Source organism: Copadichromis virginalis, linkage group LG20 (assembly GCF_057382275.1).
Source record: "Copadichromis virginalis isolate Kocher_CV1m ecotype Utaka linkage group LG20, C_Virginalis_male_GT1.1, whole genome shotgun sequence".
Classification (NCBI taxonomy): Eukaryota; Metazoa; Chordata; class Actinopteri; order Cichliformes; family Cichlidae; genus Copadichromis; species Copadichromis virginalis.
The window spans coordinates 7,923,280-7,949,172 of record NC_140637.1 but is presented as its reverse complement, the minus strand read 5'-3'; the positions used below and the strand labels follow the sequence as shown (position 1 = coordinate 7,949,172).

General features: G+C 39.6%; 5 protein-coding genes across 5 annotated transcripts; 2 read left to right on the top strand and 3 right to left on the bottom strand.

The window, feature by feature from the left end:
- Positions 1 to 269: 269 nt before the first annotated feature.
- Positions 270 to 3,004, bottom strand: LOC146684245 (uncharacterized). Its single transcript, XM_085442938.1, has 2 exons — positions 2,155 to 3,004; positions 270 to 2,034 (listed from the first exon to the last, which is right to left on the bottom strand). Exons 1-2 carry the CDS (start codon positions 2,329 to 2,331, stop codon positions 1,441 to 1,443), a joined length of 771 nt encoding a protein of 256 aa, XP_085299064.1. The 5' UTR covers positions 2,332 to 3,004; the 3' UTR covers positions 270 to 1,440.
- Positions 3,005 to 4,547: 1,543 nt separating this feature from the next.
- LOC146684243 (uncharacterized) lies at positions 4,548 to 13,059 on the top strand. Its single transcript, XM_085444615.1, has 2 exons — positions 4,548 to 6,479; positions 11,226 to 13,059. The coding sequence occupies exons 1-2, from the start codon at positions 5,213 to 5,215 to the stop codon at positions 12,512 to 12,514; spliced, it is 2,556 nt and encodes an 851-aa protein (XP_085300741.1). The 5' UTR covers positions 4,548 to 5,212; the 3' UTR covers positions 12,515 to 13,059.
- On the bottom strand, positions 8,481 to 11,236 carry LOC146684244 (uncharacterized). The gene is made up of 2 exons (XM_085444748.1): positions 9,720 to 11,236; positions 8,481 to 9,599 (listed from the first exon to the last, which is right to left on the bottom strand). The coding sequence occupies exons 1-2, from the start codon at positions 9,894 to 9,896 to the stop codon at positions 9,006 to 9,008; spliced, it is 771 nt and encodes a 256-aa protein (XP_085300874.1). The 5' UTR covers positions 9,897 to 11,236; the 3' UTR covers positions 8,481 to 9,005.
- Positions 13,060 to 13,864: 805 nt separating the features above from the next.
- On the bottom strand, positions 13,865 to 17,189 carry LOC146684242 (uncharacterized). The gene is made up of 2 exons (XM_085444747.1): positions 15,750 to 17,189; positions 13,865 to 15,629 (listed from the first exon to the last, which is right to left on the bottom strand). The coding sequence occupies exons 1-2, from the start codon at positions 15,924 to 15,926 to the stop codon at positions 15,036 to 15,038; spliced, it is 771 nt and encodes a 256-aa protein (XP_085300873.1). The 5' UTR covers positions 15,927 to 17,189; the 3' UTR covers positions 13,865 to 15,035.
- A 5-nt stretch (positions 17,190 to 17,194) lies between these two features.
- LOC146684241 (uncharacterized) lies at positions 17,195 to 25,119 on the top strand. The gene is made up of 2 exons (XM_085444614.1): positions 17,195 to 18,539; positions 23,286 to 25,119. The coding sequence occupies exons 1-2, from the start codon at positions 17,273 to 17,275 to the stop codon at positions 24,572 to 24,574; spliced, it is 2,556 nt and encodes an 851-aa protein (XP_085300740.1). The 5' UTR covers positions 17,195 to 17,272; the 3' UTR covers positions 24,575 to 25,119.
- The last annotated feature ends 774 nt before the right edge of the window (positions 25,120 to 25,893 follow it).

Sequence of the window (25,893 nt, the reverse complement as noted above, 5' to 3'; positions counted from 1 at the left end):
TGTTTCTGGCTCCCTCCACACATGGTCAAGGTCAGGTTTATTGATCGAGCACATTTCCAACAGCCCATGCTGCACAACTTGCTTTACAAACTAGAATGCAACTAAAACAAGTAAAATGCACTACAATGACGCAATAAAATATAAATGAATAATAACACTAAAATAAAATAGAATGCATTTAAATTACTTATTGGCAGCTGATTTGACGCAGTTTCAACTGAAGATGAATCAATGAGAGGATTAAAAAAAATGTTCTCACAGTTTTCTTCAGTCGCAAACTGTCTTTAATATCAGACATATTCCAATATTCCAGTTTCTAGCAGATATCTCAGTTTCTTGATAACACAGCTGATACATACTCCAATGTTTAATGCAAGCAAAAACTTTTTGAATGCTTCTCAGAGGAGATCACAGCACTCATAACACTGGTTTTAATTTTCAACACATTATCGGTCTTTACCGCAGTAAAATCAGGTAGCTGTCATTCAATGCCAACATCAGCCTACCTGACAAAGCCAAACTAAATGAAGCTTTTCCATCAGCTTCCATCAGACATTATAGTTTATCCAAGCAAAATGTTTTCTTTTTAAAAATCTATGGTTTTGAGGAAAACAACAGCATCTATGAAAGTACATGAATTATTGATTAGGCTATTTGAAAATGGTGAAAGACAAGTCTGATAAAAAGCTGAAAAGATGCTGACACTGTTGTATTTCACGTTAGAATGAATGAAACAAAACTGTAATGCCTGAAAGAAATGTACAGTGGATTTCTCATTTGACTATAAAATATAAATGACTTTTGGGGTGGAGGGACTGAATAGCCAAATTCAATATAAAGATCTACTGTTCCATCACGTTTGGCAGCAAATATCTCATTTATCAGTGCATAGTGGAAATAAATAAGCATTCAACCTCTGATTTGACATTTTATTACTGTCTTAACAAAAGTTGTAGTCAGAAAACATGAAATTCTGCAAAAGAACGATACAAGCTGAACTCATTTTGGTTTGAAGTGAATCAGATGCCATTCATTCACCGACTCCATTTCTAATTTGCCATTTCCCAATCCAGTAGAGAGCTCTGACTTGAATCATGTGTGGAAGGGACAAAGTACAACTCTGAGCAGCACCGTACAGCACGCAGAGACAGTGTGCATCTCTATCGCTGCTGCAGGTATGAAGCTGTGAGGATCATTGACCAGAATGCGTCCTTTTAACAAACTGATGAAACCAGCTGTAACACAGGACTTGTTGTTTTGTTTTTTTAATGCAGACCAGCAAATGCGTTCTAGGAAGAAAGAGTCAGCTGATTCATTTGCTACAATATAAGAGGTATTAGCAGTTCACCCTCCTTCTTAGCGTATGGCACAGTTTTTAAAAGTAGAGGCAGAGTTTCTGTTTAATGCTGTGAAACCTCTGCCACACTCAGCTGTTATCCATCAGTGTTTAGCAGCCCGACTGGGCTTTTTAACAGTCTTCACTTTTACAGAGTTTTTGTATAGTAGCAGTCTCTCTGTGGTGTGAGGTGGCAAGCGGTTCCTTTTTGCTTTCACAATGCACGCAGCCATCGGACTGAAACGGTCAAAACCTCCAGATGTGGCGGGCACCGCCAGCAGCTTCTTGGCGAGGCCTTGGAGCTTCGGGAATCGAGAAGCACATTTCCAGTACTGAAGAGTAGAGTTGCTTTCCCACAGCGGTTCAGACAGGTACACATCGAACTCTGACATCTTTAGAGTCTTTGCAGGCGGCTGAAGGAAGTTGAAGATGGACTTCCTCTTGAGGTCGTTTTCACTGATTTCAGGACAGTTGTTGTCTGAGCTGCCAGCACAAGTGTCCATCACGCCATCTGTCTGGCTTTCTTCTTTCACATCGTGCTCCAGCCCACTGCCTGTCTGATCTTTCTCTGCCTCAACAGTAGGAAATGTTGAGGCTTCCATGTTTTCTAATGTGGACTCAACAATGCTGCGAGCCTCAGATTTTGACGGAGGTGTTAGGAAATCATTCTGTTCATCCTGGTTGTCATCAGAAAACGGCTGCAAAAAAAATGGTTGTTTTAAATGTACACACATTTTTTTCCTATATCTACTCAACACGCATATTCAGTTAAATATAAATCTACAGAAGTCCGCTATGCTTCTGGCCTAATTTGGTACCTGCAGTTTGATCCTAGGATCCAGCACAGCAGCTAGTATCATGTCCTTCTGGTGAATCACTGGCTGGAAGTGTGTGTAGAGGCCTGTGCGCAGGGCCTTGCAGAAGTGGGTGTAGTTGGTGACACAATTCTCCAAGGTTTTATCAAGTCCAATGAGGGACGGTATGATGAGAGACATAGTCACACCATTTCCCTGCAGGACCTACGATAGATAAGACACAAACATGGCATCCACAGTGAAGACATCGTGGACAGCGGAGAATCTCCCGGTGGTGGAGCAGACTGGGACAGAGTTCCACTGATGAAAAAGAGAGTCACGATGGATATTATAAGAATTAAATAAAAAAAGATTCAGACCAAAAGATTTGTGATCTACACAATCCAAGCTGATCAACGATAAGCTCAGTATTTTCATTTAATATATTTTTCATCTGCTTGAATGTTTCCTGCTTCACACAGTGCTCAACCTGCTAGATTTTTGTTTGTTATTCATTTATTTTAAATGTCTAATCTTATCTTTGAATCAAACATTCATACATATATACACTGTGTTCATTATAATAACATACATATATACTGTCAGACACCACTCTGACATTCCATTCATGCTCAGCTGAATATTAAAATGGACAAATATGTGTCATCTCTGCATACGCTATGATCATTATAGAATGACATGAAATATTAAAACTGAGCTTAATCTTCAACATAAGCAGTAGTCATATAAATTCATATACTCTTAAGCACAAATGGTGAAAGTTTTTCTGCAGAATAAGTAGCCTATTAGTTGTATCTGTATTGCGGTGTTCTGATAGTATGGCTTCTTATACTGAAGAAATGGATCTAAATAAATAACTAGAAAGTGCATTTTCTGAAGAAACTGCAGTGTGAATGCTTGAATCTGAATGTATGCACTGAAATGAATTAATTGCTGAATTTTGAGTTAAAAATATTGAATGAGATAAAAAAAAAAAGTCCGAATTTAACCTGAAAACAAAAGTGCTGAACTGCTAAAAGCTGAAGGTTACACAGAAGAAGAAGTTGGAAAAAAGCTGAAAATGTTTTAATTGTAAATTAGAAAAACCTAAGAAATGAGAAAAGAACATTTAGAGTCAGAAAACATCTGAAAGAATATTAAAAGGTCATATTCTTTGAATCACTGAATGACTAAAATGTGATCCCTCCACTTGGACCCACACAGTTTAAAAAGTTTACATCTCTGAGCTTTGAAAGACAAGATGTTGGAAAAAGAACAACGATGGCGACGTTTTGAGGGTAAAATGATGGCTTTAACACTGTGGACACAGCAGCAGTTGAAAGAGAAGTGTTTAAGATGAATCTTGGCAGAGTGGCAGAGAGAGCTCGTTAAGCAGGCAGGTGTGAGCCTGGTTGCTATAGTGACCGCACCCAATGGCTCCATACACACGGACACAGACATGCGCCTCACTTTTGCTGCTTAAAATGAACAGAAAAGTCAGGCCGAAACAAATCGTTCCCAAATGAAAAGTAAAAGTCGTATTGACAAAATTCTTTCACTGTGAGCGACAGCAGCTTCTAGTCTACCAAATTCTCAGTTTTCATGTCTGTGGAGTTTATTATATGGACGTGGTGACAGTGGAAAGACACCATGCTCTTCTGATTTTCAAACGAACCTTCTGAGCCATTTTAACATTAGAGTCTATGGAAGAGTTGGAGGGAGGAGGCTGTGCATTGGTGACATTTATGAAAGAACCATAACACCTAGTACAATAGTAAACACATTGGATGAAAGAGGACAGCGATGGCTACGTTTTGAGGGTAAAATCATACCTGTAGAGCAAACGCTGCAGACACAGCAGCAGTTTTAAAAAAGATTTTAAGATTAATTTTTTTGCTCCTCTCACTCTAGCAGTTGAGCTGTCTCACTCTAGCCCCAACATTCCGTCCCATACACACCCATTATAAATTTTGAAACGGGTGAAAAAACATCATGAAACTTAAACTGGAACTGAAGAAAAAGTATAATAGATATTGAAAAGATAAATACAAGTTGAATAGTTGAATGTCTTGTCTTCGTTTTAAAGTTTGAATGGTGGCTCTATGTCAATGTATGTGGAAGTAGTAAGAGTTTAAAAATGAGTAAGTTGAATGAGAATTTGAAGGGTCTCCCCATTGAAATACATGGGAAATTTTTGTTGAATAAAGTTGAATAAAATTAAAAATATAAATGTTAAAAATGAGAAAAATAGAAGCAGTCATGTCCAAAATAATAGGAATCTAACGATGTTTGAATGGTTTTTCTAAGTTGAACGGTTTTGAAGGAGTTAGATGCCAAAAAACGTACGGAATATGGAATAATAATAAAGATTTGAAGAACAATACTGTGAATGCTTTTCAAGCATTCACACTAACTAAATAAATCCTCCAGCACTCGTTATTGTCACCTATTGCTAATGTTTTGACGCTGCCAACCTCTCATACGCTGTAAGAATTTAATTCAACTGTTTATCACAGAAAAAGTGTGACTTGTAGGACACGTAACACTAGCGGGCATAATGTTAGCTTAATAGTCAGCTCAACAGCTGTTGTTAGCTCCGGACAAGTGACTACAACAGTAGCGATGAGCCCCGATGAACGGATCCGGGGGCGGATGGGCTCGTACATAAATGGATCGATCGGGGCGGGATACGGTGGGAAACGACAGATACCTTAAACTTGAAGACAGCCCAAGTAGAAGGATCGCTAAAGTCTGCTAAAAAAAGAAATCGCAATGCAAGTTGAACAAACTTGCAAAGACACAATATCAAATTGAACCCATTCTGGTACAAAATGACATCATAATAGACTGTCCTTTGAATGTCACGACGTTCGGCGATAACGTCACTTGAACTCCTTTGAAGACAGTTCTGGGGGCGGAGTCAGAGCCTATAAATATCCCTCGAGTACATACCTTGAACCCATAGATCGCTATAGTTCTGAACTAACAGTTTCCACTTGCGAACACTGTCTCATTGAGTAGATCATTTTTCAAACACAGAATAACACGTCGTATAAACTAAACTAAATACATTCATTTCAAAATGAGCTCCCTAAGCTACTTTGATATGCAGATGCTCAGAAATGAGATAGAAAATTACAAACAAGCTAAAAAACTTCAGCTTGAGGAAATCCAAGAAAAGAATTGTAGGATTTCAAGTCTTGAGGCATCTTTGAAAGAAGAGCAGGGACTGGTTGCAAAGATGAAAGAGGAGTCCAAAGAAATGCAGGTGCTCAGAAATGAGATAGAAAAGTACAAACAAGCTGAAAAGCTTCAGTTGGAGGAAATCGATGAAAAGAATTCTAAGATTTCAAGTCTTGAGGCATCTTTGAAAGAAGAGCAGGAACTGGTTGCGAAGATGACAGAGGAAACCAAATCCCAGCTAAGGTCCGCAGAGTCACAGAATGTAGATCTCACAAACAAATATGAGGCAAAAATTCGGGCTCTTCATAAGGCAATCAAACACCTTGAAAATAAGTGTGCCACTGAAAAAACGATGCGGGACAAGAAAGAAAAGGAGGTGGAATCTCTGGTTGTCCTTAAAATCAAACATGAGCAGGAAAAACAAGAACTCAAGATGAAGCTAAGCAAGACGACTGAGGAAAAAAATGAAACACTTAAAGAACTGCAGAAACAAAATGAGCAGCTTCAGACTGAGATTCAGAACAATGAGAAGTACATTCATCGTAATGACTTCCTTGAAAGAAGGATAGACGAGCTTCTTACACTACCTGGGGAGGTGTACTGCCGTCAACAGAAAGTTAAAAGTGTGGGGAAGAAAATTTCATCCCAAAAAAATAACATAGCCCGTCTGAAAACTGCTCAACAGCTGAAGGGACTTTATGACACACTCGGCCACACTGTGCAAGTCGAGAAAAAAGCCTCCCCAGAGCAGCAAAGAAAGGATGGGGATGAACAAATAGCCCGGAAAAAGGTGAGATTTGACCTGAGTAATGTGGAATACTTTCCATCCAAAGGCGACAATGAGCTGAAAGAACAACAGAAAGAAATTAGAGACCTTAAGGGTAAAACTGGTAACAAGCTTACCACATATGACAGTAAGCTAAAAGCAGTGCATGGCCTGCTACCTCCTATTTCCACTAGGGCCCGGTCTAAAACTGTAGACAACTCAAAGAAGCAGTCTGAGTCTAGGAGCTCACTCAACCTCAAGTCCACTGTTACTCCCAAGGCAGAAGAAGAAATGTTTCATCCCCATTCACCTGAACTTACTTCCCAGTCAACTCTACGTAGAGTATACAATCCTGCTACAAAACTACTCAAGCGCCGGCCTTCAGCCAAACCCAACCACATCTAAAAAATCCTCCTACCAGTTCTCACACTGACTCCAAAGAAATAATCAGCTTTTAAGCTGGTTAAAAAATATCTATTTCTTTGTTTCCAAAGTCAAAATAAATCACAAAGAGACAATATCAGAAAAAAATGTAATACCCGCCCATCCTGAGGGTATATTACATCCGTAACCCAGGAGAGGCTGTATTTGCTATAACATCATAAATGTAAGACAATAAGGACATCTCTGCATGTGTGAGGAAGTGACATGCATTTCATCTATGTCGCTTCATCACCCCCAACCGGTCGAGGTAGATGGCCGCCCCTCACTGAGCCTGGTTCTACTGAAGGTTTCTTCCTATTAAAAGGGAGTTTTTCCTTCCCACTGTCGCCAAGTGCTTGCTCATAGGGGATCTTCGGATTGTTGGGTTTTCTCTGCATTATTGTAGGGATGTTAACTTGCAATATTATATAATATTGCAAGTTAACATCCCTACAATCTCTGCGTTATTGTAGGGATGTTACCCTAAAGTTTTAAAATTGGCACAAATAAAATTGATGTGAACTGAATTTTTCTTTTGATGTGTACAAGTGGTTGTATTTGAGTACTTTTGATCTGCTTTTATTCACTACTACGCACACACTGGCTTCAAAAATACAAAGTGATGGCAGTCCCCATGAAAAGGGAATTTTGGCTTCATTTTTGTACAGTGGCAGGAAGTGGAGTGAGGTTATTAAAATAGGCTGTTCTCAGCTATTTTTAAAGCTACATTTTAGTTAGTTTTTAGTTAGCGAACCTTTAGTTACTGTGGCCAAATACATATTTCATTTTTTAAAGTAAACACATTCTCAGTCACTCGCAGTCAGACATTGAGCAAAAGCACATGTTCGGTAGCTAATCCTTGTATTTACCCTGACTAACAAAATATCTCTGCTGAAGTCACTGAGATGGTTTATATGAGAAACAGAAATGTTACTGGCCTGATCAGTCACTAGGCAATGTTGCCGTTACTGTACCTTTAGGAGTTACACAGTCAGAGCAACATGCTGGACTCTTCTTTAGCTCCTCTGCAGAGCCCATTATTAAATATGTGCAAACAGCAGCATGTTTCTGGCTCCCTCCACACATGGTCAAGGTCAGGTTTATTGATCGAGCACATTTCCAACAGCCCATGCTGCACAACTTGCTTTACAAACTAGAATGCAACTAAAACAAGTAAAATGCACTACAATGACGCAATAAAATATAAATGAATAATAACACTAAAATAAAATAGAATGCATTTAAATTACTTATTGGCAGCTGATTTGACGCAGTTTCAAATGAAGATGAATCAATGAGAGGATTAAAAAAAATGTTCTCACAGTTTTCTTCAGTCGCAAACTGTCTTTAATATCAGACATATTCCAATATTCCAGTTTCTAGCAGATATCTCAGTTTCTTGATAACACAGCTGATACATACTCCAATGTTTAATGCAAGCAAAAACTTTTTGAATGCTTCTCAGAGGAGATCACAGCACTCATAACACTGGTTTTAATTTTCAACACATTATCGGTCTTTACCGCAGTAAAATCAGGTAGCTGTCATTCAATGCCAACATCAGCCTACCTGACAAAGCCAAACTAAATGAAGCTTTTCCATCAGCTTCCATCAGACATTATAGTTTATCCAAGCAAAATGTTTTCTTTTTAAAAATCTATGGTTTTGAGGAAAACAACAGCATCTATGAAAGTACATGAATTATTGATTAGGCTATTTGAAAATGGTGAAAGACAAGTCTGATAAAAAGCTGAAAAGATGCTGACACTGTTGTATTTCACGTTAGAATGAATGAAACAAAACTGTAATGCCTGAAAGAAATGTACAGTGGATTTCTCATTTGACTATAAAATATAAATGACTTTTGGGGTGGAGGGACTGAATAGCCAAATTCAATATAAAGATCTACTGTTCCATCACGTTTGGCAGCAAATATCTCATTTATCAGTGCATAGTGGAAATAAATAAGCATTCAACCTCTGATTTGACATTTTATTACTGTCTTAACAAAAGTTGCAGTCAGAAAACATGAAATTCTGCAAAAGAACGATACAAGCTGAACTCATTTTGGTTTGAAGTGAATCAGATGCCATTCATTCACCGACTCCATTTCTAATTTGCCATTTCCCAATCCAGTAGAGAGCTCTGACTTGAATCATGTGTGGAAGGGACAAAGTACAACTCTGAGCAGCACCGTACAGCACGCAGAGACAGTGTGCATCTCTATCGCTGCTGCAGGTATGAAGCTGTGAGGATCATTGACCAGAATGCGTCCTTTTAACAAACTGATGAAACCAGCTGTAACACAGGACTTGTTGTTTTGTTTTTTTAATGCAGACCAGCAAATGCGTTCTAGGAAGAAAGAGTCAGCTGATTCATTTGCTACAATATAAGAGGTATTAGCAGTTCACCCTCCTTCTTAGCGTATGGCACAGTTTTTAAAAGTAGAGGCAGAGTTTCTGTTTAATGCTGTGAAACCTCTGCCACACTCAGCTGTTATCCATCAGTGTTTAGCAGCCCGACTGGGCTTTTTAACAGTCTTCACTTTTACAGAGTTTTTGTATAGTAGCAGTCTCTCTGTGGTGTGAGGTGGCAAGCGGTTCCTTTTTGCTTTCACAATGCACGCAGCCATCGGACTGAAACGGTCAAAACCTCCAGATGTGGCGGGCACCGCCAGCAGCTTCTTGGCGAGGCCTTGGAGCTTCGGGAATCGAGAAGCACATTTCCAGTACTGAAGAGTAGAGTTGCTTTCCCACAGCGGTTCAGACAGGTACACGTCGAACTCTGACATCTTTAGAGTCTTTGCAGGCGGCTGAAGGAAGTTGAAGATGGACTTCCTCTTGAGGTCGTTTTCACTGATTTCAGGACAGTTGTTGTCTGAGCTGCCAGCACAAGTGTCCATCACGCCATCTGTCTGGCTTTCTTCTTTCACATCGTGCTCCAGCCCACTGCCTGTCTGATCTTTCTCTGCCTCAACAGTAGGAAATGTTGAGGCTTCCATGTTTTCTAATGTGGACTCAACAATGCTGCGAGCCTCAGATTTTGACGGAGGTGTTAGGAAATCATTCTGTTCATCCTGGTTGTCATCAGAAAACGGCTGCAAAAAAAATGGTTGTTTTAAATGTACACACATTTTTTTCCTATATCTACTCAACACGCATATTCAGTTAAATATAAATCTACAGAAGTCCGCTATGCTTCTGGCCTAATTTGGTACCTGCAGTTTGATCCTAGGATCCAGCACAGCAGCTAGTATCATGTCCTTCTGGTGAATCACTGGCTGGAAGTGTGTGTAGAGGCCTGTGCGCAGGGCCTTGCAGAAGTGGGTGTAGTTGGTGACACAATTCTCCAAGGTTTTATCAAGTCCAATGAGGGACGGTATGATGAGAGACATAGTCACACCATTTCCCTGCAGGACCTACGATAGATAAGACACAAACATGGCATCCACAGTGAAGACATCGTGGACAGCGGAGAATCTCCCGGTGGTGGAGCAGACTGGGACAGAGTTCCACTGATGAAAAAGAGAGTCACGATGGATATTATAAGAATTAAATAAAAAAAGATTCAGACCAAAAGATTTGTGATCTACACAATCCAAGCTGATCAACGATAAGCTCAGTATTTTCATTTAATATATTTTTCATCTGCTTGAATGTTTCCTGCTTCACACAGTGCTCAACCTGCTAGATTTTTGTTTGTTATTCATTTATTTTAAATGTCTAATCTTATCTTTGAATCAAACATTCATACATATATACACTGTGTTCATTATAATAACATACATATATACTGTCAGACACCACTCTGACATTCCATTCATGCTCAGCTGAATATTAAAATGGACAAATATGTGTCATCTCTGCATACGCTATGATCATTATAGAATGACATGAAATATTAAAACTGAGCTTAATCTTCAACATAAGCAGTAGTCATATAAATTCATATACTCTTAAGCACAAATGGTGAAAGTTTTTCTGCAGAATAAGTAGCCTATTAGTTGTATCTGTATTGCGGTGTTCTGATAGTATGGCTTCTTATACTGAAGAAATGGATCTAAATAAATAACTAAATAAATCCTCCAGCACTCGTTATTGTCACCTATTGCTAATGTTTTGACGCTGCCAACCTCTCATACGCTGTAAGAATTTAATTCAACTGTTTATCACAGAAAAAGTGTGACTTGTAGGACACGTAACACTAGCGGGCATAATGTTAGCTTAATAGTCAGCTCAACAGCTGTTGTTAGCTCCGGACAAGTGACTACAACAGTAGCGATGAGCCCCGATGAACGGATCCGGGGGCGGATGGGCTCGTACATAAATGGATCGATCGGGGCGGGATACGGTGGGAAACGACAGATACCTTAAACTTGAAGACAGCCCAAGTAGAAGGATCGCTAAAGTCTGCTAAAAAAAGAAATCGCAATGCAAGTTGAACAAACTTGCAAAGACACAATATCAAATTGAACCCATTCTGGTACAAAATGACATCATAATAGACTGTCCTTTGAATGTCACGACGTTCGGCGATAACGTCACTTGAACTCCTTTGAAGACAGTTCTGGGGGCGGAGTCAGAGCCTATAAATATCCCTCGAGTACATACCTTGAACCCATAGATCGCTATAGTTCTGAACTAACAGTTTCCACTTGCGAACACTGTCTCATTGAGTAGATCATTTTTCAAACACAGAATAACACGTCGTATAAACTAAACTAAATACATTCATTTCAAAATGAGCTCCCTAAGCTACTTTGATATGCAGATGCTCAGAAATGAGATAGAAAATTACAAACAAGCTAAAAAACTTCAGCTTGAGGAAATCCAAGAAAAGAATTGTAGGATTTCAAGTCTTGAGGCATCTTTGAAAGAAGAGCAGGGACTGGTTGCAAAGATGAAAGAGGAGTCCAAAGAAATGCAGGTGCTCAGAAATGAGATAGAAAAGTACAAACAAGCTGAAAAGCTTCAGTTGGAGGAAATCGATGAAAAGAATTCTAAGATTTCAAGTCTTGAGGCATCTTTGAAAGAAGAGCAGGAACTGGTTGCGAAGATGACAGAGGAAACCAAATCCCAGCTAAGGTCCGCAGAGTCACAGAATGTAGATCTCACAAACAAATATGAGGCAAAAATTCGGGCTCTTCATAAGGCAATCAAACACCTTGAAAATAAGTGTGCCACTGAAAAAACGATGCGGGACAAGAAAGAAAAGGAGGTGGAATCTCTGGTTGTCCTTAAAATCAAACATGAGCAGGAAAAACAAGAACTCAAGATGAAGCTAAGCAAGACGACTGAGGAAAAAAATGAAACACTTAAAGAACTGCAGAAACAAAATGAGCAGCTTCAGACTGAGATTCAGAACAATGAGAAGTACATTCATCGTAATGACTTCCTTGAAAGAAGGATAGACGAGCTTCTTACACTACCTGGGGAGGTGTACTGCCGTCAACAGAAAGTTAAAAGTGTGGGGAAGAAAATTTCATCCCAAAAAAATAACATAGCCCGTCTGAAAACTGCTCAACAGCTGAAGGGACTTTATGACACACTCGGCCACACTGTGCAAGTCGAGAAAAAAGCCTCCCCAGAGCAGCAAAGAAAGGATGGGGATGAACAAATAGCCCGGAAAAAGGTGAGATTTGACCTGAGTAATGTGGAATACTTTCCATCCAAAGGCGACAATGAGCTGAAAGAACAACAGAAAGAAATTAGAGACCTTAAGGGTAAAACTGGTAACAAGCTTACCACATATGACAGTAAGCTAAAAGCAGTGCATGGCCTGCTACCTCCTATTTCCACTAGGGCCCGGTCTAAAACTGTAGACAACTCAAAGAAGCAGTCTGAGTCTAGGAGCTCACTCAACCTCAAGTCCACTGTTACTCCCAAGGCAGAAGAAGAAATGTTTCATCCCCATTCACCTGAACTTACTTCCCAGTCAACTCTACGTAGAGTATACAATCCTGCTACAAAACTACTCAAGCGCCGGCCTTCAGCCAAACCCAACCACATCTAAAAAATCCTCCTACCAGTTCTCACACTGACTCCAAAGAAATAATCAGCTTTTAAGCTGGTTAAAAAATATCTATTTCTTTGTTTCCAAAGTCAAAATAAATCACAAAGAGACAATATCAGAAAAAAATTTAATACCCGCCCATCCTGAGGGTATATTACATCCGTAACCCAGGAGAGGCTGTATTTGCTATAACATCATAAATGTAAGACAATAAGGACATCTCTGCATGTGTGAGGAAGTGACATGCATTTCATCTATGTCGCTTCATCACCCCCAACCGGTCGAGGTAGATGGCCGCCCCTCACTGAGCCTGGTTCTACTGAAGGTTTCTTCCTATTAAAAGGGAGTTTTTCCTTCCCACTGTCGCCAAGTGCTTGCTCATAGGGGATCTTCGGATTGTTGGGTTTTCTCTGCATTATTGTAGGGATGTTAACTTGCAATATTATATAATATTGCAAGTTAACATCCCTACAATCTCTGCGTTATTGTAGGGATGTTACCCTAAAGTTTTAAAATTGGCACAAATAAAATTGATGTGAACTGAATTTTTCTTTTGATGTGTACAAGTGGTTGTATTTGAGTACTTTTGATCTGCTTTTATTCACTACTACGCACACACTGGCTTCAAAAATACAAAGTGATGGCAGTCCCCATGAAAAGGGAATTTTGGCTTCATTTTTGTACAGTGGCAGGAAGTGGAGTGAGGTTATTAAAATAGGCTGTTCTCAGCTATTTTTAAAGCTACATTTTAGTTAGTTTTTAGTTAGCGAACCTTTAGTTACTGTGGCCAAATACATATTTCATTTTTTAAAGTAAACACATTCTCAGTCACTCGCAGTCAGACATTGAGCAAAAGCACATGTTCGGTAGCTAATCCTTGTATTTACCCTGACTAACAAAATATCTCTGCTGAAGTCACTGAGATGGTTTATATGAGAAACAGAAATGTTACTGGCCTGATCAGTCACTAGGCAATGTTGCCGTTACTGTACCTTTAGGAGTTACACAGTCAGAGCAACATGCTGGACTCTTCTTTAGCTCCTCTGCAGAGCCCATTATTAAATATGTGCAAACAGCAGCATGTTTCTGGCTCCCTCCACACATGGTCAAGGTCAGGTTTATTGATCGAGCACATTTCCAACAGCCCATGCTGCACAACTTGCTTTACAAACTAGAATGCAACTAAAACAAGTAAAATGCACTACAATGACGCAATAAAATATAAATGAATAATAACACTAAAATAAAATAGAATGCATTTAAATTACTTATTGGCAGCTGATTTGACGCAGTTTCAACTGAAGATGAATCAATGAGAGGATTAAAAAAAATGTTCTCACAGTTTTCTTCAGTCGCAAACTGTCTTTAATATCAGACATATTCCAATATTCCAGTTTCTAGCAGATATCTCAGTTTCTTGATAACACAGCTGATACATACTCCAATGTTTAATGCAAGCAAAAACTTTTTGAATGCTTCTCAGAGGAGATCACAGCACTCATAACACTGGTTTTAATTTTCAACACATTATCGGTCTTTACCGCAGTAAAATCAGGTAGCTGTCATTCAATGCCAACATCAGCCTACCTGACAAAGCCAAACTAAATGAAGCTTTTCCATCAACTTCCATCAGACATTATAGTTTATCCAAGCAAAATGTTTTCTTTTTAAAAATCTATGGTTTTGAGGAAAACAACAGCATCTATGAAAGTACATGAATTATTGATTAGGCTATTTGAAAATGGTGAAAGACAAGTCTGATAAAAAGCTGAAAAGATGCTGACACTGTTGTATTTCACGTTAGAATGAATGAAACAAAACTGTAATGCCTGAAAGAAATGTACAGTGGATTTCTCATTTGACTATAAAATATAAATGACTTTTGGGGTGGAGGGACTGAATAGCCAAATTCAATATAAAGATCTACTGTTCCATCACGTTTGGCAGCAAATATCTCATTTATCAGTGCATAGTGGAAATAAATAAGCATTCAACCTCTGATTTGACATTTTATTACTGTCTTAACAAAAGTTGTAGTCAGAAAACATGAAATTCTGCAAAAGAACGATACAAGCTGAACTCATTTTGGTTTGAAGTGAATCAGATGCCATTCATTCACCGACTCCATTTCTAATTTGCCATTTCCCAATCCAGTAGAGAGCTCTGACTTGAATCATGTGTGGAAGGGACAAAGTACAACTCTGAGCAGCACCGTACAGCACGCAGAGACAGTGTGCATCTCTATCGCTGCTGCAGGTATGAAGCTGTGAGGATCATTGACCAGAATGCGTCCTTTTAACAAACTGATGAAACCAGCTGTAACACAGGACTTGTTGTTTTGTTTTTTTAATGCAGACCAGCAAATGCGTTCTAGGAAGAAAGAGTCAGCTGATTCATTTGCTACAATATAAGAGGTATTAGCAGTTCACCCTCCTTCTTAGCGTATGGCACAGTTTTTAAAAGTAGAGGCAGAGTTTCTGTTTAATGCTGTGCAAGCTCTGCCACACTCAGCTGTTATCCATCAGTGTTTAGCAGCCCGACTGGGCTTTTTAACAGTCTTCACTTTTACAGAGTTTTTGTATAGTAGCAGTCTCTCTGTGGTGTGAGGTGGCAAGCGGTTCCTTTTTGCTTTCACAATGCACGCAGCCATCGGACTGAAACGGTCAAAACCTCCAGATGTGGCGGGCACCGCCAGCAGCTTCTTGGCGAGGCCTTGGAGCTTCGGGAATCGAGAAGCACATTTCCAGTACTGAAGAGTAGAGTTGCTTTCCCACAGCGGTTCAGACAGGTACACATCGAACTCTGACATCTTTAGAGTCTTTGCAGGCGGCTGAAGGAAGTTGAAGATGGACTTCCTCTTGAGGTCGTTTTCACTGATTTCAGGACAGTTGTTGTCTGAGCTGCCAGCACAAGTGTCCATCACGCCATCTGTCTGGCTTTCTTCTTTCACATCGTGCTCCAGCCCACTGCCTGTCTGATCTTTCTCTGCCTCAACAGTAGGAAATGTTGAGGCTTCCATGTTTTCTAATGTGGACTCAACAATGCTGCGAGCCTCAGATTTTGACGGAGGTGTTAGGAAATCATTCTGTTCATCCTGGTTGTCATCAGAAAACGGCTGCAAAAAAAATGGTTGTTTTAAATGTACACACATTTTTTTCCTATATCTACTCAACACGCATATTCAGTTAAATATAAATCTACAGAAGTCCGCTATGCTTCTGGCCTAATTTGGTACCTGCAGTTTGATCCTAGGATCCAGCACAGCAGCTAGTATCATGTCCTTCTGGTGAATCACTGGCTGGAAGTGTGTGTAGAGGCCTGTGCGCAGGGCCTTGCAGAAGTGGGTGTAGTTGGTGACACAATTCTCCAAGGTTTTATCAAGTCCAATGAGGGACGGTATGATGAGAGACATAGTCACACCATTTCCCTGCAGGACCTACGATAGATAAGACACAAACATGGCATCCACAGTGAAGACATCGTGGACAGCGGAGAATCTCCCGGTGGTGGAGCAGACTGGGACAGAGTTCCACTGATGAAAAAGAGAGTCACGATGGATATTATAAGAATTAAATAAAAAAAGATTCAGACCAAAAGATTTGTGATCTACACAATCCAAGCTGATCAACGATAAGCTCAGTATTTTCATTTAATATATTTTTCATCTGCTTGAATGTTTCCTGCTTCACACAGTGCTCAACCTGCTAGATTTTTGTTTGTTATTCATTTATTTTAAATGTCTAATCTTATCTTTGAATCAAACATTCATACATATATACACTGTGTTCATTATAATAACATACATATATACTGTCAGACACCACTCTGACATTCCATTCATGCTCAGCTGAATATTAAAATGGACAAATATGTGTCATCTCTGCATACGCTATGATCATTATAGAATGACATGAAATATTAAAACTGAGCTTAATCTTCAACATAAGCAGTAGTCATATAAATTCATATACTCTTAAGCACAAATGGTGAAAGTTTTTCTGCAGAATAAGTAGCCTATTAGTTGTATCTGTATTGCGGTGTTCTGATAGTATGGCTTCTTATACTGAAGAAATGGATCTAAATAAATAACTAAATAAATCCTCCAGCACTCGTTATTGTCACCTATTGCTAATGTTTTGACGCTGCCAACCTCTCATACGCTGTAAGAATTTAATTCAACTGTTTATCACAGAAAAAGTGTGACTTGTAGGACACGTAACACTAGCGGGCATAATGTTAGCTTAATAGTCAGCTCAACAGCTGTTGTTAGCTCCGGACAAGTGACTACAACAGTAGCGATGAGCCCCGATGAACGGATCCGGGGGCGGATGGGCTCGTACATAAATGGATCGATCGGGGCGGGATACGGTGGGAAACGACAGATACCTTAAACTTGAAGACAGCCCAAGTAGAAGGATCGCTAAAGTCTGCTAAAAAAAGAAATCGCAATGCAAGTTGAACAAACTTGCAAAGACACAATATCAAATTGAACCCATTCTGGTACAAAATGACATCATAATAGACTGTCCTTTGAATGTCACGACGTTCGGCGATAACGTCACTTGAACTCCTTTGAAGACAGTTCTGGGGGCGGAGTCAGAGCCTATAAATATCCCTCGAGTACATACCTTGAACCCATAGATCGCTATAGTTCTGAACTAACAGTTTCCACTTGCGAACACTGTCTCATTGAGTAGATCATTTTTCAAACACAGAATAACACGTCGTATAAACTAAACTAAATACATTCATTTCAAAATGAGCTCCCTAAGCTACTTTGATATGCAGATGCTCAGAAATGAGATAGAAAATTACAAACAAGCTAAAAAACTTCAGCTTGAGGAAATCCAAGAAAAGAATTGTAGGATTTCAAGTCTTGAGGCATCTTTGAAAGAAGAGCAGGGACTGGTTGCAAAGATGAAAGAGGAGTCCAAAGAAATGCAGGTGCTCAGAAATGAGATAGAAAAGTACAAACAAGCTGAAAAGCTTCAGTTGGAGGAAATCGATGAAAAGAATTCTAAGATTTCAAGTCTTGAGGCATCTTTGAAAGAAGAGCAGGAACTGGTTGCGAAGATGACAGAGGAAACCAAATCCCAGCTAAGGTCCGCAGAGTCACAGAATGTAGATCTCACAAACAAATATGAGGCAAAAATTCGGGCTCTTCATAAGGCAATCAAACACCTTGAAAATAAGTGTGCCACTGAAAAAACGATGCGGGACAAGAAAGAAAAGGAGGTGGAATCTCTGGTTGTCCTTAAAATCAAACATGAGCAGGAAAAACAAGAACTCAAGATGAAGCTAAGCAAGACGACTGAGGAAAAAAATGAAACACTTAAAGAACTGCAGAAACAAAATGAGCAGCTTCAGACTGAGATTCAGAACAATGAGAAGTACATTCATCGTAATGACTTCCTTGAAAGAAGGATAGACGAGCTTCTTACACTACCTGGGGAGGTGTACTGCCGTCAACAGAAAGTTAAAAGTGTGGGGAAGAAAATTTCATCCCAAAAAAATAACATAGCCCGTCTGAAAACTGCTCAACAGCTGAAGGGACTTTATGACACACTCGGCCACACTGTGCAAGTCGAGAAAAAAGCCTCCCCAGAGCAGCAAAGAAAGGATGGGGATGAACAAATAGCCCGGAAAAAGGTGAGATTTGACCTGAGTAATGTGGAATACTTTCCATCCAAAGGCGACAATGAGCTGAAAGAACAACAGAAAGAAATTAGAGACCTTAAGGGTAAAACTGGTAACAAGCTTACCACATATGACAGTAAGCTAAAAGCAGTGCATGGCCTGCTACCTCCTATTTCCACTAGGGCCCGGTCTAAAACTGTAGACAACTCAAAGAAGCAGTCTGAGTCTAGGAGCTCACTCAACCTCAAGTCCACTGTTACTCCCAAGGCAGAAGAAGAAATGTTTCATCCCCATTCACCTGAACTTACTTCCCAGTCAACTCTACGTAGAGTATACAATCCTGCTACAAAACTACTCAAGCGCCGGCCTTCAGCCAAACCCAACCACATCTAAAAAATCCTCCTACCAGTTCTCACACTGACTCCAAAGAAATAATCAGCTTTTAAGCTGGTTAAAAAATATCTATTTCTTTGTTTCCAAAGTCAAAATAAATCACAAAGAGACAATATCAGAAAAAAATTTAATACCCGCCCATCCTGAGGGTATATTACATCCGTAACCCAGGAGAGGCTGTATTTGCTATAACATCATAAATGTAAGACAATAAGGACATCTCTGCATGTGTGAGGAAGTGACATGCATTTCATCTATGTCGCTTCATCACCCCCAACCGGTCGAGGTAGATGGCCGCCCCTCACTGAGCCTGGTTCTACTGAAGGTTTCTTCCTATTAAAAGGGAGTTTTTCCTTCCCACTGTCGCCAAGTGCTTGCTCATAGGGGATCTTCGGATTGTTGGGTTTTCTCTGCATTATTGTAGGGATGTTAACTTGCAATATTATATAATATTGCAAGTTAACATCCCTACAATCTCTGCGTTATTGTAGGGATGTTACCCTAAAGTTTTAAAATTGGCACAAATAAAATTGATGTGAACTGAATTTTTCTTTTGATGTGTACAAGTGGTTGTATTTGAGTACTTTTGATCTGCTTTTATTCACTACTACGCACACACTGGCTTCAAAAATACAAAGTGATGGCAGTCCCCATGAAAAGGGAATTTTGGCTTCATTTTTGTACAGTGGCAGGAAGTGGAGTGAGGTTATTAAAATAGGCTGTTCTCAGCTATTTTTAAAGCTACATTTTAGTTAGTTTTTAGTTAGCGAACCTTTAGTTACTGTGGCCAAATACATATTTCATTTTTTAAAGTAAACACATTCTCAGTCACTCGCAGTCAGACATTGAGCAAAAGCACATGTTCGGTAGCTAATCCTTGTATTTACCCTGACTAACAAAATATCTCTGCTGAAGTCACTGAGATGGTTTATATGAGAAACAGAAATGTTACTGGCCTGATCAGTCACTAGGCAATGTTGCCGTTACTGTACCTTTAGGAGTTACACAGTCAGAGCAACATGCTGGACTCTTCTTTAGCTCCTCTGCAGAGCCCATTATTAAATATGTGCAAACAGCAGCATGTTTCTGGCTCCCTCCACACATGGTCAAGGTCAGGTTTATTGATCGAGCACATTTCCAACAGCCCATGCTGCACAACTTGCTTTACAAACTAGAATGCAACTAAAACAAGTAAAATGCACTACAATGACGCAATAAAATATAAATGAATAATAACACTAAAATAAAATAGAATGCATTTAAATTACTTATTGGCAGCTGATTTGACGCAGTTTCAACTGAAGATGAATCAATGAGAGGATTAAAAAAAATGTTCTCACAGTTTTCTTCAGTCGCAAACTGTCTTTAATATCAGACATATTCCAATATTCCAGTTTCTAGCAGATATCTCAGTTTCTTGATAACACAGCTGATACATACTCCAATGTTTAATGCAAGCAAAAACTTTTTGAATGCTTCTCAGAGGAGATCACAGCACTCATAACACTGGTTTTAATTTTCAACACATTATCGGTCTTTACCGCAGTAAAATCAGGTAGCTGTCATTCAATGCCAACATCAGCCTACCTGACAAAGCCAAACTAAATGAAGCTTTTCCATCAGCTTCCATCAGACATTATAGTTTATCCAAGCAAAATGTTTTCTTTTTAAAAATCTATGGTTTTGAGGAAAACAACAGCATCTATGAAAGTACATGAATTATTGATTAGGCTATTTGAAAATGGTGAAAGACAAGTCTGATAAAAAGCTGAAAAGATGCTGACACTGTTGTATTTCACGTTAGAATGAATGAAACAAAACTGTAATGCCTGAAAGAAATGTACAGTGGATTTCTCATTTGACTATAAAATATAAATGACTTTTGGGGTGGAGGGACTGAATAGCCAAATTCAATATAAAGATCTACTGTTCCATCACGTTTGGCAGCAAATATCTCATTTATCAGTGCATAGTGGAAATAAATAAGCATTCAACCTCTGATTTGACATTTTATTACTGTCTTAACAAAAGTTGTAGTCAGAAAACATGAAATTCTGCAAAAGAACGATACAAGCTGAACTCATTTTGGTTTGAAGTGAATCAGATGCCATTCATTCACCGACTCCATTTCTAATTTGCCATTTCCCAATCCAGTAGAGAGCTCTGACTTGAATCATGTGTGGAAGGGACAAAGTACAACTCTGAGCAGCACCGTACAGCACGCAGAGACAGTGTGCATCTCTATCGCTGCTGCAGGTATGAAGCTGTGAGGATCATTGACCAGAATGCGTCCTTTTAACAAACTGATGAAACCAGCTGTAACACAGGACTTGTTGTTTTGTTTTTTTAATGCAGACCAGCAAATGCGTTCTAGGAAGAAAGAGTCAGCTGATTCATTTGCTACAATATAAGAGGTATTAGCAGTTCACCCTCCTTCTTAGCGTATGGCACAGTTTTTAAAAGTAGAGGCAGAGTTTCTGTTTAATGCTGTGAAACCTCTGCCACACTCAGCTGTTATCCATCAGTGTTTAGCAGCCCGACTGGGCTTTTTAACAGTCTTCACTTTTACAGAGTTTTTGTATAGTAGCAGTCTCTCTGTGGGGTGAGGTGGCAAGCGGTTCCTTTTTGCTTTCACAATGCACGCAGCCATCGGACTGAAACGGTCAAAACCTCCAGATGTGGCGGGCACCGCCAGCAGCTTCTTGGCGAGGCCTTGGAGCTTCGGGAATCGAGAAGCACATTTCCAGTACTGAAGAGTAGAGTTGCTTTCCCACAGCGGTTCAGACAGGTACACGTCGAACTCTGACATCTTTAGAGTCTTTGCAGGCGGCTAAAGGAAGTTGAAGATGGACTTCCTCTTGAGGTCGTTTTCACTGATTTCAGGACAGTTGTTGTCTGAGCTGCCAGCACAAGTGTCCATCACGCCATCTGTCTGGCTTTCTTCTTTCACATCGTGCTCCAGCCCACTGCCTGTCTGATCTTTCTCTGCCTCAACAGTAGGAAATGTTGAGGCTTCCATGTTTTCTAATGTGGACTCAACAATGCTGCGAGCCTCAGATTTTGACGGAGGTGTTAGGAAATCATTCTGTTCATCCTGGTTGTCATCAGAAAACGGCTGCAAAAAAAATGGTTGTTTTAAATGTACACACATTTTTTTCCTATATCTACTCAACACGCATATTCAGTTAAATATAAATCTACAGAAGTCCGCTATGCTTCTGGCCTAATTTGGTACCTGCAGTTTGATCCTAGGATCCAGCACAGCAGCTAGTATCATGTCCTTCTGGTGAATCACTGGCTGGAAGTGTGTGTAGAGGCCTGTGCGCAGGGCCTTGCAGAAGTGGGTGTAGTTGGTGACACAATTCTCCAAGGTTTTATCAAGTCCAATGAGGGACGGTATGATGAGAGACATAGTCACACCATTTCCCTGCAGGACCTACGATAGATAAGACACAAACATGGCATCCACAGTGAAGACATCGTGGACAGCGGAGAATCTCCCGGTGGTGGAGCAGACTGGGACAGAGTTCCACTGATGAAAAAGAGAGTCACGATGGATATTATAAGAATTAAATAAAAAAAGATTCAGACCAAAAGATTTGTGATCTACACAATCCAAGCTGATCAACGATAAGCTCAGTATTTTCATTTAATATATTTTTCATCTGCTTGAATGTTTCCTGCTTCACACAGTGCTCAACCTGCTAGATTTTTGTTTGTTATTCATTTATTTTAAATGTCTAATCTTATCTTTGAATCAAACATTCATACATATATACACTGTGTTCATTATAATAACATACATATATACTGTCAGACACCACTCTGACATTCCATTCATGCTCAGCTGAATATTAAAATGGACAAATATGTGTCATCTCTGCATACGCTATGATCATTATAGAATGACATGAAATATTAAAACTGAGCTTAATCTTCAACATAAGCAGTAGTCATATAAATTCATATACTCTTAAGCACAAATGGTGAAAGTTTTTCTGCAGAATAAGTAGCCTATTAGTTGTATCTGTATTGCGGTGTTCTGATAGTATGGCTTCTTATACTGAAGAAATGGATCTAAATAAATAACTAAATAAATCCTCCAGCACTCGTTATTGTCACCTATTGCTAATGTTTTGACGCTGCCAACCTCTCATACGCTGTAAGAATTTAATTCAACTGTTTATCACAGAAAAAGTGTGACTTGTAGGACACGTAACACTAGCGGGCATAATGTTAGCTTAATAGTCAGCTCAACAGCTGTTGTTAGCTCCGGACAAGTGACTACAACAGTAGCGATGAGCCCCGATGAACGGATCCGGGGGCGGATGGGCTCGTACATAAATGGATCGATCGGGGCGGGATACGGTGGGAAACGACAGATACCTTAAACTTGAAGACAGCCCAAGTAGAAGGATCGCTAAAGTCTGCTAAAAAAAGAAATCGCAATGCAAGTTGAACAAACTTGCAAAGACACAATATCAAATTGAACCCATTCTGGTACAAAATGACATCATAATAGACTGTCCTTTGAATGTCACGACGTTCGGCGATAACGTCACTTGAACTCCTTTGAAGACAGTTCTGGGGGCGGAGTCAGAGCCTATAAATATCCCTCGAGTACATACCTTGAACCCATAGATCGCTATAGTTCTGAACTAACAGTTTCCACTTGCGAACACTGTCTCATTGAGTAGATCATTTTTCAAACACAGAATAACACGTCGTATAAACTAAACTAAATACATTCATTTCAAAATGAGCTCCCTAAGCTACTTTGATATGCAGATGCTCAGAAATGAGATAGAAAATTACAAACAAGCTAAAAAACTTCAGCTTGAGGAAATCCAAGAAAAGAATTGTAGGATTTCAAGTCTTGAGGCATCTTTGAAAGAAGAGCAGGGACTGGTTGCAAAGATGAAAGAGGAGTCCAAAGAAATGCAGGTGCTCAGAAATGAGATAGAAAAGTACAAACAAGCTGAAAAGCTTCAGTTGGAGGAAATCGATGAAAAGAATTCTAAGATTTCAAGTCTTGAGGCATCTTTGAAAGAAGAGCAGGAACTGGTTGCGAAGATGACAGAGGAAACCAAATCCCAGCTAAGGTCCGCAGAGTCACAGAATGTAGATCTCACAAACAAATATGAGGCAAAAATTCGGGCTCTTCATAAGGCAATCAAACACCTTGAAAATAAGTGTGCCACTGAAAAAACGATGCGGGACAAGAAAGAAAAGGAGGTGGAATCTCTGGTTGTCCTTAAAATCAAACATGAGCAGGAAAAACAAGAACTCAAGATGAAGCTAAGCAAGACGACTGAGGAAAAAAATGAAACACTTAAAGAACTGCAGAAACAAAATGAGCAGCTTCAGACTGAGATTCAGAACAATGAGAAGTACATTCATCGTAATGACTTCCTTGAAAGAAGGATAGACGAGCTTCTTACACTACCTGGGGAGGTGTACTGCCGTCAACAGAAAGTTAAAAGTGTGGGGAAGAAAATTTCATCCCAAAAAAATAACATAGCCCGTCTGAAAACTGCTCAACAGCTGAAGGGACTTTATGACACACTCGGCCACACTGTGCAAGTCGAGAAAAAAGCCTCCCCAGAGCAGCAAAGAAAGGATGGGGATGAACAAATAGCCCGGAAAAAGGTGAGATTTGACCTGAGTAATGTGGAATACTTTCCATCCAAAGGCGACAATGAGCTGAAAGAACAACAGAAAGAAATTAGAGACCTTAAGGGTAAAACTGGTAACAAGCTTACCACATATGACAGTAAGCTAAAAGCAGTGCATGGCCTGCTACCTCCTATTTCCACTAGGGCCCGGTCTAAAACTGTAGACAACTCAAAGAAGCAGTCTGAGTCTAGGAGCTCACTCAACCTCAAGTCCACTGTTACTCCCAAGGCAGAAGAAGAAATGTTTCATCCCCATTCACCTGAACTTACTTCCCAGTCAACTCTACGTAGAGTATACAATCCTGCTACAAAACTACTCAAGCGCCGGCCTTCAGCCAAACCCAACCACATCTAAAAAATCCTCCTACCAGTTCTCACACTGACTCCAAAGAAATAATCAGCTTTTAAGCTGGTTAAAAAATATCTATTTCTTTGTTTCCAAAGTCAAAATAAATCACAAAGAGACAATATCAGAAAAAAATTTAATACCCGCCCATCCTGAGGGTATATTACATCCGTAACCCAGGAGAGGCTGTATTTGCTATAACATCATAAATGTAAGACAATAAGGACATCTCTGCATGTGTGAGGAAGTGACATGCATTTCATCTATGTCGCTTCATCACCCCCAACCGGTCGAGGTAGATGGCCGCCCCTCACTGAGCCTGGTTCTACTGAAGGTTTCTTCCTATTAAAAGGGAGTTTTTCCTTCCCACTGTCGCCAAGTGCTTGCTCATAGGGGATCTTCGGATTGTTGGGTTTTCTCTGCATTATTGTAGGGATGTTAACTTGCAATATTATATAATATTGCAAGTTAACATCCCTACAATCTCTGCGTTATTGTAGGGATGTTACCCTAAAGTTTTAAAATTGGCACAAATAAAATTGATGTGAACTGAATTTTTCTTTTGATGTGTACAAGTGGTTGTATTTGAGTACTTTTGATCTGCTTTTATTCACTACTACGCACACACTGGCTTCAAAAATACAAAGTGATGGCAGTCCCCATGAAAAGGGAATTTTGGCTTCATTTTTGTACAGTGGCAGGAAGTGGAGTGAGGTTATTAAAATAGGCTGTTCTCAGCTATTTTTAAAGCTACATTTTAGTTAGTTTTTAGTTAGCGAACCTTTAGTTACTGTGGCCAAATACATATTTCATTTTTTAAAGTAAACACATTCTCAGTCACTCGCAGTCAGACATTGAGCAAAAGCACATGTTCGGTAGCTAATCCTTGTATTTACCCTGACTAACAAAATATCTCTGCTGAAGTCACTGAGATGGTTTATATGAGAAACAGAAATGTTACTGGCCTGATCAGTCACTAGGCAATGTTGCCGTTACTGTACCTTTAGGAGTTACACAGTCAGAGCAACATGCTGGACTCTTCTTTAGCTCCTCTGCAGAGCCCATTATTAAATATGTGCAAACAGCAGCATGTTTCTGGCTCCCTCCACACATGGTCAAGGTCAGGTTTATTGATCGAGCACATTTCCAACAGCCCATGCTGCACAACTTGCTTTACAAACTAGAATGCAACTAAAACAAGTAAAATGCACTACAATGACGCAATAAAATATAAATGAATAATAACACTAAAATAAAATAGAATGCATTTAAATTACTTATTGGCAGCTGATTTGACGCAGTTTCAACTGAAGATGAATCAATGAGAG

Coding starts and splice junctions, on each gene's coding strand:
- LOC146684244 (XM_085444748.1), bottom strand. CDS start 9,896: ATGTCTCTCATCATACCGTCCCTCATTGGACTTGATAAAACCTTGGAG. Junction 9,600..9,719: donor ATCCTAGGATCAAACTGCAG/GTACCAAATTAG, acceptor TTTTTTTTGCAG/CCGTTTTCTGATGACAACCA.
- LOC146684241 (XM_085444614.1), top strand. CDS start 17,273: ATGAGCTCCCTAAGCTACTTTGATATGCAGATGCTCAGAAATGAGATA. Junction 18,540..23,285: donor TTCAGCCAAACCCAACCACA/TCTAAAAAATCC, acceptor TAAACTAAACTA/AATACATTCATTTCAAAATG.
- LOC146684243 (XM_085444615.1), top strand. CDS start 5,213: ATGAGCTCCCTAAGCTACTTTGATATGCAGATGCTCAGAAATGAGATA. Junction 6,480..11,225: donor TTCAGCCAAACCCAACCACA/TCTAAAAAATCC, acceptor TAAACTAAACTA/AATACATTCATTTCAAAATG.
- LOC146684242 (XM_085444747.1), bottom strand. CDS start 15,926: ATGTCTCTCATCATACCGTCCCTCATTGGACTTGATAAAACCTTGGAG. Junction 15,630..15,749: donor ATCCTAGGATCAAACTGCAG/GTACCAAATTAG, acceptor TTTTTTTTGCAG/CCGTTTTCTGATGACAACCA.
- LOC146684245 (XM_085442938.1), bottom strand. CDS start 2,331: ATGTCTCTCATCATACCGTCCCTCATTGGACTTGATAAAACCTTGGAG. Junction 2,035..2,154: donor ATCCTAGGATCAAACTGCAG/GTACCAAATTAG, acceptor TTTTTTTTGCAG/CCGTTTTCTGATGACAACCA.